This window comes from Paralichthys olivaceus, chromosome 10, assembly GCF_024713975.1.
Source record: "Paralichthys olivaceus isolate ysfri-2021 chromosome 10, ASM2471397v2, whole genome shotgun sequence".
Classification (NCBI taxonomy): domain Eukaryota; kingdom Metazoa; phylum Chordata; class Actinopteri; order Pleuronectiformes; family Paralichthyidae; genus Paralichthys; species Paralichthys olivaceus.
In genome coordinates this window covers 20,032,073-20,045,730 of record NC_091102.1, presented here as the reverse complement: position 1 = coordinate 20,045,730, position 13,658 = coordinate 20,032,073, and the positions used below count along the sequence as shown (strand labels likewise).

General features: G+C 40.6%; 1 protein-coding gene across 14 annotated transcripts in view; it reads right to left on the bottom strand.

Annotated features, from left to right (window-relative positions):
* gulp1a (GULP PTB domain containing engulfment adaptor 1a) overlaps positions 1 to 13,658 on the bottom strand; it is a 70,524-nt gene that overhangs the window by 9,278 nt on the left and 47,588 nt on the right. For all 14 annotated transcript variants that reach the window (XM_020099744.2, XM_020099743.2, XM_020099737.2 and 11 more), the window contains one exon: positions 4,839 to 4,900. In XM_020099744.2, the coding sequence (XP_019955303.1) occupies positions 4,839 to 4,900 (62 nt within the window). The remainder of the gene's footprint in view (positions 1 to 4,838; positions 4,901 to 13,658) is intronic.

Genomic DNA, 13,658 nt, shown 5'->3' with positions numbered 1-13,658 from the left:
GTTTCACAAGGGAGGCCAAGCTCGGAGGCTCATCCATCAACCGGTGCACGTGGCGGAAAAACGAAACCCACCCTGCCCCCCTCCTTCCCTATGGTGAGATTTCACACCTCAGCTGTGCAATCTCAAATAACAATATTCGAGAAAATATCCCCAGACAAAACACAGATGTCATATGTTCACTGAGACCAACAAACATTTAAAAAGGACAGGATCTGTCATGTGCAGCCGAAGTGGGTTCTGGATGTGAAATGATTGTTGATGTCAGATCTCAATAGCTCAGATATTCACCTCTTGACATGTTCTTTCTTGATAACACTTGAGGATATCAGAGACTCACAGAGGTTGAGCCCAAAAAGCACCGACAGCATACAACAGTAAAACACATAAAGACGTCTCAGAAGTGGCAGAGCAGGGAAACAGACGAGAGGTAGAGGTATGTGATAGTCCAAGTCACCGCATGAAAAAATAAAGTTAACAAAATTCTAATCAGGAAAATACCACAAGCACCGCCACATTCTGAGATCCGTCTTTCTTTGATGTGGAATTTCGGGACATTAAAGTGACATTGAAGTGGTGGTGGTGCTGCAGGGTTTATTGACATGTGGCTCCTTCAGTATCGATAAAGGACAAATATTTTGTTTGGCATTGATTAATTGAAAAATATCATCATTGCGCTTGTAGTTATCAGTAAAACACAGCAGTGAACCTGTGCATCTTTTCTTCCTCAAAAAGAAAGAAATGTTTCCCGTCCTTCAGCTCTTGATTAATTTTCATATTGAATTAATTTAGTTTGCAGTTCCATACGACCTTTCTTAATTAAAATGAATCAGTCCTTTCAAGGAAACATCTCTCCAATTCAACAGCTTCCATTAATTTCAACAACTGCATCTCTTTTTTTTCTCTATTATCAACTCAGAATTACATGTTTCTTTCCAGGAAACATCTATTGGAATTATTGAGAAAGGACAGACCTGTAAAACATTTAATCAGGGTGGGGGTGTCATGTGCTCCCCCTTTTCTCCCCCTCCTCCTTTCCCTCACTCGTTTTCTCTCTCTCAGGTGAACGTGATGACCATGATTACATGGTAGGTGATTTAAGGGAGACTGAAGAGCAGGAAACTTCTCTCCTTCAATGGAGATGCAGTAGCTGCCAGCAACATGGCACAATTTATTTTGTTTCTGTTTATTTCATTGAGTTGTGTGTCTGGTATTTCAGTTTTTGTTCTTAGTTAGTTCACTCAGATAGTCAGGGGGAAGTTTCTGGATCCGACAGCCCATTGCGTGGCTGGTCCAGGTCTTCTCATGTTGTGTTCTTTCGGCCAGGCTTCCACAGTCCTGCAGCTTCATTTAATTACATTTTGCTGTTAAAACAAGTTTTCACTTGGTGTGTTACTTTGGTGTGGTTTCTTCCTTATGTGTTGCAGTCTCTGGGTTGAGCAAAGTGAAATTTTGAGATTGGGGCTGTCACATACTTTGCTCTTCAATTTATTAATCGTCTTTTCTTGAGCACAAATGTCAATCACTCCATTCTGGTTGCAGCTTCGTTGGTGTGAGGATTTCTTGAAGTTCTGAGAGTAGATCGACTACTTTGAATTTCCCAGACTTGGGCTCTAGAAAAGTTTAATGGGCATAGTTCACTTTCTGAAACTTTACTAACAATAAAGAATAATTAAGCTCTTAAGTGACTATTCAATAATAAAAAAGCATTAACATTTTAATTCCTGACATTAAAGTCTGAAAGGGTTTATTAGAAGTAAGGAGAAAGTCCCAAAATACTTTTTATATAAAATTAAATGCCCACCATGTTTGACTTTTAACTGTCGATTGTAATTGCCAAAAACTACAGAAAATGTGAAGTAAAATGTCTCATCAATACCCAAGGGTCTGCCAATACTCATGTCACATGTCTCATCTCAGGTTTACTTTCAGAGACCCTTGAGGAAGACGTTGCTAGTCTTAACAAATCAAAGATGTTAATAACCTTTTTGAATCAATAGCAGTGAAAATTGAGATCTTTTCTTGAGGCAGAACAAGGACCCATTCTCTTTTATATGGAGATATAAAATGAAATGCTAACTGAGCCCTTTTTCAACTTTTCTAAGGGCTTTAAACAGCAAGAACTGGCCAAACACTTTCTCAGCACTTTAGCTATCTCATTCCTTTGAATTCCTTCGGTGACGGCTGCTGTCCTCAGATCTGCTCAAATTTATCCCGACAGGCAGCTCGTCAGTGAAAGCTGAGGATATGCAGACATTATGGAAACTGACAACTTGCTTTGATTTTAGAGATGTCTTTTGCCAGTTCAAGCAATTTGGGTGGATTTGGTAGTTTCAGAGTTCCACCTCAGGTCCGTCATTATATCTGTGTAGCGCGGGGAGGTAGGCTGAGCCTCTTGGGGGAGAAACTCTTTGTCTAAATGAGGCAGAAAAGCAGTCTGACAGAGGAGAGCTCCCCAAGTAAAACACTGCTCCATCAAGACATGCTGGTTGGTGTTTTGTAACAGGCCATGTTTCCAGTCAGAACTGAGTGTGCCATTTCATTTCAAGTTCAACTTTTGCATCAGGGGTTCTGGCAGGCTTCGACAGACGCATGAGTCACTTTACGTAAACAACACACCCATCCCCCTCGAATGACACAGTCATTAAAAAAGAAACAAAACAGGAAGGCTGAAACACAGCCACTCTGCAACTCTCAAAGTTTGACGAGAATTTTCCCTCATCACAGCACCGAGGGAGAACAGCTGCTCTGGAAGATAAATGAGAGCAAATCCACTTCTTGACAATTCATACTTGAGGTGTGCTGGAAAGAAAATCAAATTTACTAAAAAATCCAAATTATCATTGATGAGTGTGGGGGTTTTAACATGAGAAATCAAATGGGTTAATGATGTTGAACTGTTCTGGTGGCTCCATCCCAAGCCTACTCTAACTCTGCAACTCAAACTTTATGCATCTTCAACCTGAGACAGTAAATCCAGAGACAGGCAAGCTCATTTAGCTGGACATTATCACACAATGTGAGCTGCTGTCCTCAATGAAAGGCCTGGTTGTCTCAGGAGAAATGCATCATGGAACACCTGGACTAAAGTGTGTCAGTTTGACAGGTCTCAATAAAGACAGCAAACAATCACAAAGGTGGAACAACAAAAAGGATTTGGTTTTACTTTATCATGCCACGTCTACACTCATCAACAACATCTCCTTTCAGACGAGAACACTACAACAAACTCACAAAAAGGCATAACAGGCCAGTAGGTGGCGATAAAGTCAACATCAACGATTTGTCAAATACCAGAGACGAATGGTGTGATACAGAAAATATTGGGAGAGGCAGATAAAGCAGAATGTGGTGCAGTAATGCTAAAGTTAGCTGGAAATTTGTAATAAGAACTAGCAATGCTAACCAAATGTAGAGAAACTGGTTGGTGTTATTGTTTCTGGAACTGATCATTATGCTAAGCAACAGTGGGCATCCTCCATGTAAGCTGTGACATCATCGTTTCCCAAACATGTTCATACAGATACACAGAAGTAGGGCTGCACGATATATCAAAGAACAGCGATAAATGGTGTTTCATGCGCCATGCATTCACACTCTGTATTTCAATATATTTGGCTGATCAGACACAGCCCTGCTGCCCTAGATGATAAATGAAAGATATTCAGATCATTGACAGGTTTTTCTGTTAGTGAATCATTGTCTGAAGAAGAGCATAGAGAGAAAACAGAGAATTAGAAAACACGTTCGAAGGAGCAATGCAGCTATGTCAAATCTCGATCTGCCTCCTCCAGACTAAACTCTACTTTAGAAATTTGTAGTGATCACGTTTGTCCAGAGTAAAATTCATCACTATGAGCAGTTGATAATATAAAATAATTGTGAAGCTTATTTATGATCCCAGAACCAGAGGGGAAAGAGCGTGCACACACACCCACACTGACTCTGCGGCTCTGTTTCTCCCTCTCCCTCTCTGTTGACATCTCTGACTCGCTACAGTTTAAAGTTGATTTGTTTGTTGCCACAATATCAACACTGATCATCACATCATGATCGAGACTTTTATTAATGAGTTAAATCTTTATTCAGAGCAGAGCATTTATCACCCGCTCGCTTGCTCTTTTCGTCTGTCTCTCTCCCACCACAGTGTGGACATGTGTAAACTCTGAGTAAAAACAACAGAATTTATAAACTCAGTACATATATGTAGAACAGGAGGAGATGGTGGAGCGCTCCGTTTGCTTTAACGCAGTTAGCACACAGTGTGAATGAAAGAACCACTAGAGGGGATGTAAATGCCTGACAGAGCCGCTAAAAAACGTAAAAAAATAAATAAAAAATGTCACTGTCCAAGCATTTATAAAAATATTTCAAATTAACACTGCAAGTGGACATAGTGGAGATGGGCATGGCTCCCTTGGTGTCTGTGCTGAGGCTGGGCTGTGTGCCTCCTCGCGGCTGTGGAGCTGTCTGTGGTTTCTGTGTCAGTAGCCAGGGACTGCTTGTGTTTATTTATTGCAAGTCATATTGTCATGCAATATTAAACAGTGTTATTGCATATCGCATGTTTTCCTGATATTGTGCAGCTCTACACAGAAGCCACTATTTTTGAAAATCTGTATTTTAAAATTGATTGTAAAAATCTATTTCGGTGAATTAAATGGATGAGAGGCCCATACGCAGAAGAAAAAGATTGTTTTGCTACAGGACAGGAGTTTCCCTGTTCCCCTCAATGTAAAAGCCCCTAACCATTGTTTAATATCAGACTGCCCCCATGCCTTTGTCTATTCAATTATAATACAGTTAAAGTGCTCAACAAGGAGTCTCACAGTGACACATACCTTGACATTGTAGGGTATGTAATGCTTGGCCAGTGCGTCCGGGGTGTGCATCCATGATTTATCTGAAACGATACAAACAGCTCTCTCAGTCTCGTTCAATACAGCAGAGGTACAATCCGCTACACAAGAAGGTAAATTCTCACACAAGTGACAGAAGGTGTCAAGAAGAATATTACACAACAAACACAAAATGTCACAGAAAAAGCAGTGACTGAACCTAAAGTTCTAAGCAGAGAGGTTTTTTTTTCCGTTAGTGCTTCTCTTATTTCACCTGAAAGTTGCCCAATATGGCCACAATCCACCACAGCACATTTGTTGGTCACAAATCAGCCCTGCTGGAACAACTGGGGGTAAAGCACTCTGTTCAAGGGCAAACCTATGGTGGCAATTAGAAAAGGGTGAAAGCTGAAAGTCAGGAAACTGAAATGAGTGACCTGCTGGCTACAAGCCCATCTCTCTGCTGTGCTGTGACTCAACTAATTTCAATTTAATAAGCAGTGCTTTGCATTCAAAGTAACATGGATGTGACCAGGTGAAAGTGCTCTATAGGGGGAACAAATTAAAGTGAGGATGTATCCTTGCAAGCTCAGACTATTTGTGAAATATATGTGCCTCATTTAAACATCATTATGTTTTCACAGTGTGAAAACTACATACCTCACAAGTTGTGGAGTTAGAGTATGACAGGTCCAGTGTGTAAGATTTAGGTGAAAGGGATCTATTGGCAGAAATGTAATATAAAAAAATCCTAGTGTTTTCACTTGTGTTTCATCTAAATTGTACAAATTGTTGTTTTCTTTATCCTAGATGGGCCCTTTAAATTAAAATACTTTACATTTACATCATGAGCGGGTCCTCTCTATGGAGGCTTCCATGATTTTTACAGTCGTCCAAACTGGAACAAATTAACACCTTTTGAGTTTTTATGACCACTGAAGGCTAGGGGGAGGGTAAAGTGATGGGTGTTCAGCTGCAACATGCAACTTCACCACTAGATATCATTCAGTTCTACACACTGAGCCTTTAAGAGTCAGATCCAGATCCGCACAAACATTTTTTTAAACATTTTGAAATGGTTATCTGTCCAGTTTTTGTGTAATCCTGCTCATAAACAAATTACCCCAGATGAAAACTGAATGTGCTTTTTAATGTGTTATTGCTGGTGTAACTGGGTTAAACTCAACAGTTTACTGAAACCAGACTTAAAGTGTAAAACAATGTCTTGATAGTCACATCAGGTCTAAGAAATCCCAATATTACAACATATAAAGTATATTCCATGAACGAAAACACATGAATCTTTTTGTGGCTTTCCAAGTTAATTCAATTTCCAGAGTTTTTCCAGTAACCTTAATATTTTTGTTTAAGTGCCAGTATGATTTCTGGCACATTCTTACACGGCACACACAGTTAATAACCGACTTGCCCTGCAGACGGTCTTTGAAGATTAAACCAAGGTTCAGGGATCATTACAGGTCACTGATGAAAAAATTCAAAGCGTCCAATTATGCCGTTTTCAACATTTCTTAATCATCTACTGATTAGAGATCCTTCTCATTCTTCATTTCCCATTCATAAATGGCTTATCGCCCCGTTAATGAATGTTGTGACAAAAGATGAATAACTGTGACCTTGGGGCACTCAACTACTGTCGGTTGATTATGTTAATCAAGTTTTGATTGGTGATGGAAACAGTGTGAATCAACTTTACCATGTTCTTTACAAAAGTCCGTAATCACTTTGTTTACATTATTGTTGTCGACTAATTGGCTTGATTAATTCTAAGTCTATTATAATTAGTGTTAAATCAGTGGCCCGCTTTTGCTATTTTTGATTGCTTATGTTTGCTAATCAATCATATTATTTAAGGAAACAACTGCAAAATGCCTGACTCATAAAGGGGATTGTGTTTTATTTATCTGAACATCCTTCTGATGGCAAGAATTAAACAAATGCAGAGGCAAGCAACATAACACATAGTGAAAAGTAAAGTTTGTTTCACTTCTCAGATACTGCATTGTGAACTGGGAGCCTTTCCTCCACTTAACTTGTCCTCCTCCTAAGCGTTTGTAACAGCTGTGCAATGAGATTATCCCTGCTTGTACCTTGGAAACAGTCTCCTCCAAAGTGCAATCAATTTCCTTGAGGGACTCTTCAATGACAGTTGATAGAGGGATGATGTATCTCCTCCTCTCGTGCGCAGCTAAGGAGGTTAAGGAACTGTAAATTCCAGGAAAGTGTAAGGAGGAGTGGTGAGGGCACTGCAGGTAGGCTGACAGGTTTTTTTTCAAGCCTTTAGCAGACACCGTTCTGATTAAAGGAGGGAAGGTGTGCGGGGGGGGGTTGTCTTCTTTCCAAGTCCTTTGCTGCATAAAATGGCAACCAGGACAACACACCAAAAGTGTGTCCAGGTTGTCACAAAAGAAGATTAATTGTTGGGGCTTGACGATAGGTGATGGTGTCTGAAGGTCATTCTGTGAGGTTGAGTTGTCAGATGCTGGGTATGGATGGGAGAAAAATTCAAGGAATGACTGCCTGAAAAAGTGTCAATGCATCACTGTCACGCTGTAGTGAACTTTCTCTAGACACAGAGGCTGCATCATTTCTATACTCTGCTTGCTTTCCTGCAGAGCCAGTTGGGATTGTGAAAGGATAAAGGTCACTTCATGCATGTTACACTCCAGTAACTATTGCTATTAGCAACAGATGCCTTCGTGTTTCTTCATTCTGTGAAATCACATGGGTTGAAAATTGATATTTTATAATTTAGCAACCCCGTAATAATACCAAAGCAGTGAGGTTATTATGACCATACGCAAATTACTATTAGGCTTGTTTATGCTGCCTTTACGTATAAATTGATACGTCCGATTCAGACAATGTCAGCGGCACTGGCTTCATACCTCCATATTTTATGTTGACACAGTTGTTGAGCAAAACATCCAATAGAGGGCATTGCAGAGTTGAGTGTCTGACAGCAACAAAAATGCAAATGATGGAAGAGGTTGTGTTAACAGGTGGGCAACATATGATTTCTTACAAACTCGCAAAGCCAGTCCTCAAAGTTCTACCATAGTTGCAATTTCTTCTTAGAGTGCTATGGTCTAGAGATGTGCAGATCAGCTCTGATGACATCAGTATCCCCGTGTACGCTTGACTCATCCGCCCATCACCCACCTGGCAGAATTATTTTCTAGAATTTAGAGACCCGCACCCGCATGACCATTCCACTCCACCTCTGCTGTTATAATATGGTAACATATTACACTTAAGAAGGATGATTTTAATTAAAATCACATGGTAAAGCTGTAAACTCTCACTCTCCCATTGCTAAAAATATACATTTCATAGGATAAACCTACTTAAAGGGAAGGATAAAAGTAATACAATGATGTCTGGTTATTAGGCCGCTGACACAACCAGTACATCTCAATCGCTCCCCATTTTCAGGCACTTCATGTGACCAAAATACCAAATGTGCACAGAGACTGCACACTGGACATTTAACTTTGCACGGTGTGCCTTGGAGCAAACAAAAGGGCCCTATGTTTTCATAGACTATTGCAAACTGCACAAAAAGTGACATTCTGTCTGGCCTCAAACGCAGCACTCATTGCATTAATGTAAAAAATGATCTTTGTTTGTCATTCACCCACCCCTACCCAATTGCTATTAATAAGAAATGTAAATTTTTACAATTTTACCCACCTGACCCACACAAGTTGTATTACTGCAATCCACGCATTATTACTATGGTCATCTTGCTTGAACTACTGGCAACGCTGCCCCCCATGAATCCTAGCAGTACTTCTCCATTTAATCTGTTGAGTTGGTTATCGTAAGCCTACAGAGGACATGCATGAAAACGGATGAAATGAACACACAAACATATCCAACATCGAGCATGAATGTGTACTGAGAATGTTCTATAATTTACTGTAGAACATACATCCATTGTCGGTCACGATGTTAAGGAGAATCTAACCTGAACCTTAAAATCCTGGGTTCAATGCAAACAATTTAAAAAGGCAAATAAAGCGTAAAGTAGTATTTTCAGTGCTAATATACTTCCCAAACAATGGCTACATAGTCTTCATTAGCCAACATCATAGTAAAGTTGACCTTTGATCACTTCATCATTTTTCAAACATGTGTGCAGGGACACACGTTAAATTGCTTTTTTCATACCAACTTTTTTGCCTTCACAAGAATAGGATGGATGAACAGAAACGTTTGTAAAGTCACTTGGGAGGAAAAGATTCCTGCACACTGTGGTCATTTGTGGAATTAAAAGTGGTTTGATCTGTTAGACCTTCATCACAAACAATCTGTCTTATCTCCAACCTTACAGCTGTGTTTGGATTTATCTTACACCTCTTTATCTCATGTTTTACAGTGGAGCCAGGCATTGGTAAGATAGTCTGCACCTCAATGAGATGTGGTTCCAAAGATAAAAAAACACTTTTCTATGGTCCTGCAGTTGAAAAAAGAATCATATTATATAAGATATTTCACTGAAATGAAAACAATTGGCTAACGGGCACAGCTCTCAGCGTGGGTACTGTTTTGTCTATGTAAAGGTGGGTGACTTCCTTCAGGTAATTGTCAAATTAACCAAATCAAAAATGAATTGTCTATGTAAGACCTGTATCCTCACAATGGATTAAAAGTTAGTATTAATATTTATAACAATACCACTTCTATTACTGATGGAAACAACAAGAACGGTACCAACTGTATGTAATACCTAGTCAACACTTATTTAGTGTTGGGCTCTCCCCTCTTTAACGTTCTCTGAGCTTAGCTCTTTGCTTTTAGAGCTTTTAAATGCACAGTCTTTCTATACGGCCGCAAGAAGTGGGCAGGCAATAGCCTAATTCACTGCAGTGCTCAATCACTGACACACTGACATCTTGCTGGATTTGCACTGTTCTCCATCATGCAGGAGACAACCTCCATGCAGTGAAGAGCTACACCACGCTTCTACTGAGGCCCAGTAGGTTGTGTATTCCATTTAAGATGAAGCATTTTAAACTGTATGACTGCGTGGGCACATAAATCCATCTGGCTCCATTCATTAAGTACTAACATAGTGTATGAAGCAAAGGTAAAAGTGCAAGACAGTCTATGCAGGATGTTGCTATGACAGAAATATTGACAGGAGAAAATCTCGCTTGAGGTTTTGTCTCGGCTGCGCAAGAGTCATTGATGGAGCAGTTTAATACAAGTTGATACAGATACACAGCAATCTACATGTGGAGCCTCATAGATGTACTCTCTTACAGTAACAGGTTTCAAAATGGTACTCCTCATAGCAGCATTAATGTACTTTCTATATTGTAAAGGTTTATGGTTTTGAATAAAGCCCCTGTACATTCTGCTTGAAAGGTGTGTTAAGAGTTTGTTCAATTTCAAAAACCATCAAGTGCTGCAAATATTGCTGGTAGAAGGAAATCTGGGCCCCATTCCAGGCTAATACGGATTATACAGAGCCAGAAAAGGAAATGCTTATGGATCATAGGTCTCGTCGGATGGCTTTATAAACCAGTTATAGAGGGATTCAGGCACATACAGCACCAGACTCTCCTTTCACATCAGTGTCCTTTCAATACATGGCAATCAGACATCCACAAATTAAACTTAGAGCAGCATTTATATTGGTATTTATATTTTCCAGTTATTCAGTTAACATGGCCATAGGGAAATTAAAGCCCATGTATCCCCTCCATCTCATTTTCTGTATGAATGCTTTGTTGATTCCATCATAATGATGAATGAAGGACGTCTGACCTCACTAACAATAAAAACACAGCGTCACAGTTCTGAAGACTTTGTGAGGCTGATTCTCCACCCAGCCACGTTGGTTGGTTTAATTTCACCAGCTATCATGTAGACCATGCACGGGTAGGGAACCTTTATTCATATTGAGGGCCATTTCAATTTTATAAGATCCTTCCTTAGGACCATAATAAATCACAGAACACATTTATCACACTAACCTCTCTAATGCGATGTCTGGAACTGCTTTTCTTTGGCTGGTTGTTGAACATTTTCTTGTTTAGTTAAAAGTAACAACAGCTCATAATGTGATGAATGTCATTACTTTCAGCCCGTCAAAATGAAGTGCTGACCTTTTTTAAATAAATGTTTTCACGTTGTTGATCTGTCACAGTCAAATATCTGTTATTGTGACATCCCTGCACAAGGTATTGTTTTCACCTGTGTTCGTGCCTGTGTGTACAAAATATGCATGCATGGATTTTCACCAGACTTGAATGTAAATTGGGAGAGTAGGTCCACATGGTTAACTTTTAGAGCTGATCGGTTTAAGCTCAGGTCAACAAGAATATGGCCAAAAAAAAAAAAACATTTTCCAAGATACCTCTGCAGCTCTGGGGTGTATATACTGCACACAGGGTATGCTTCACTCCTCTGATTCCTTTTATATAAAGCTGTATTTCACAACATGCTACTCTGTGACTTACAAGAGGGTCCGCATGATCCCCCTGTAAGAGTCAAACTACTCAATGCATTTCACGTCCAAGAGCATGGGGCAATAAACATGGGAGATAAAAATGATCAAGATCCCTGCTGGCATTACCTGCTAGACGTGATCAAGTCCAAAAACACAGCCAGATGCAGAGATAAAGGGGGAGGTAAATCAGTGGAGTGGATCTGTTGCTGGTGCCAGCCTTCACTCTCAGCCAAAAAGCAGCAGCAAGGTGCACAGACATACACATTAATAAAAACTGTGGGACATTTATGTACATGTGGGCCTGCATGATCTGAAGGCTTTTCAAGAACAACTTCTACCAGCGTGAACTGGCACAACAAGAGACAAGCTTGACTCTACTGTGAAATCATTGGCAAATAAACCTTGTGGGAGGTTGTCAGATGCAAATGTAAAGTCCCTTATCTGACAGGGAATGTGGTGGCAATATTAATCCACAACTTTAGTCAAATGTGATGATACATTGAAAAAAAAATTTATTTAAGTTTCCTTTATTAATCCCACAAGGGGGGAAATTCTTTTTACACTAATTTTTATACATGCAGTTTAACCCAATCCCACACACACACAGAGGGCTCAAAGACATGCACACATTGGAGAGAGATTGTAGAATAGAGTGATGGGCAGCCCCAGGAGAAGCGCCCCGTGAGCAATTGGGGGGTATGGGGCCTTGCTCAAGGGCACCTCAGCAGTGCCCAGGAGGTGAACTGACACCTCTCCAGCAACCAGTCCACCTTCCATGCTGGACTTGAGCCGGCCACCCTCCGGTTCCCAAGCCAAATCTTTATGGACTGAGCTACTGCTGCCCCCATTTTAGTCAGACAAATCACGTTCTTACGTTTATTGCAGTAGTAGAACATGGTTTGTTTTTGGCGTCTAGGCTCTGACTTAAATACTCCCCCAATATGATTTCACAGATATGATGGAAATGACGAGTTAATACTTGCAGCCCCACGTCGCAGCATACAGGTGGAGGCTGTGGTGGTGCAGGGGCTGAAGCAGTTGGAAGCAATACTGCAGCAGCACTGCGAGCAGAGGGGGTGATGGGAAATTTCTCTCCGCTTAAATAAGTCGCCTCATAAGGTGGGTGTGCATCCTGGATGATTGTGGAGAATGAGGTATGTCACATGATGTGTGTCACATGACTGCCTGAGTTGGTGGCCTGAACTAGCTCGCAGGGTTCGCTCCATTTGTTGCATGATGACACAAGACACAAATCTCTTGAATCCATTAAAGTCCAGAGTCCTCCGCGGAGGAGCAACTGCACCATGCCTCCTCTCATCTTCCTCATCATTGGATTTCCATTATGAACACTTTGAGATACCAGCTCATTCAGACACCAATTTAAACCTCAATGTGAAAATCTTTGGAGGATAAACATTCATCAACAGTTTGCTCAGCCACAGGAAACTGGGACACCAAGCATACACCAAGCATACAAGAAATAAAATATACTGTGCATACACATGGTTCCAGGTATTTCTGTATACATTGTGGTTCATGCTCTAAAAGAAAAAAAGGTCTCATCTCTCTAAGTGGGGAAAGCTTTCACCTAACAACCTGTCAGTAACCTTTTGGCATTGCTCGCTACAGATTGATTTTAACAAAAGTTGTAGGAATTAAATCAAGAGAGAAGGTCATGCATCTGTTGGTGTTCAGAGGTATTATCGCATTGCAGAGGCCAGGGGACTGTTGTCCTCTTAGTGAAAAGGCTTTAAAACACGATTTGACGGATGGATGATTGGATGTACCCTTAACAGCTTCCAACAAGTGCAAAGAGGTGCAGTACATTTTCGAGTTTCTGGGTAGCAGCTGGAGTTCCCAGAAATCAAATCCCAGGTAAAATGGGAGGAATGGAGCTGTATTTCTATCACACACAATCAAACAGAAATAAAATGTGACCAGAATGCCTGCCCCACCTGATCACCATCTTAAAATGGAGGAACTAATGTGAAAAAGTGAATTATAACGCCTAAATATCATTAAAGCCTTGTGCACCACCTGGACCCTGGACACTTTCCCCAACACTGTCCACTGCTTCTCTAGGAGTGTTGATTCCCACCAGAGGGAGTGGGACAGATGGTGGTAAACACATCAAACTGTTTCGCAAACTGCAGTCCCAAATATCCCCCCCTCTACATTTGGCCAGGGTCACCTCAAGACACAAGTGTTGCACAACCCCCTCCGCTGAGACAAAAGCTCGGTAGATTGTTTTTGTTGTTATGGCCGTTTGTCCATTTAGTTTTAGTGGCTGGTTTGTATTCTTGTATTAACAGCTTTGTGGAATGAATAAACTTAAGTCTGGAATG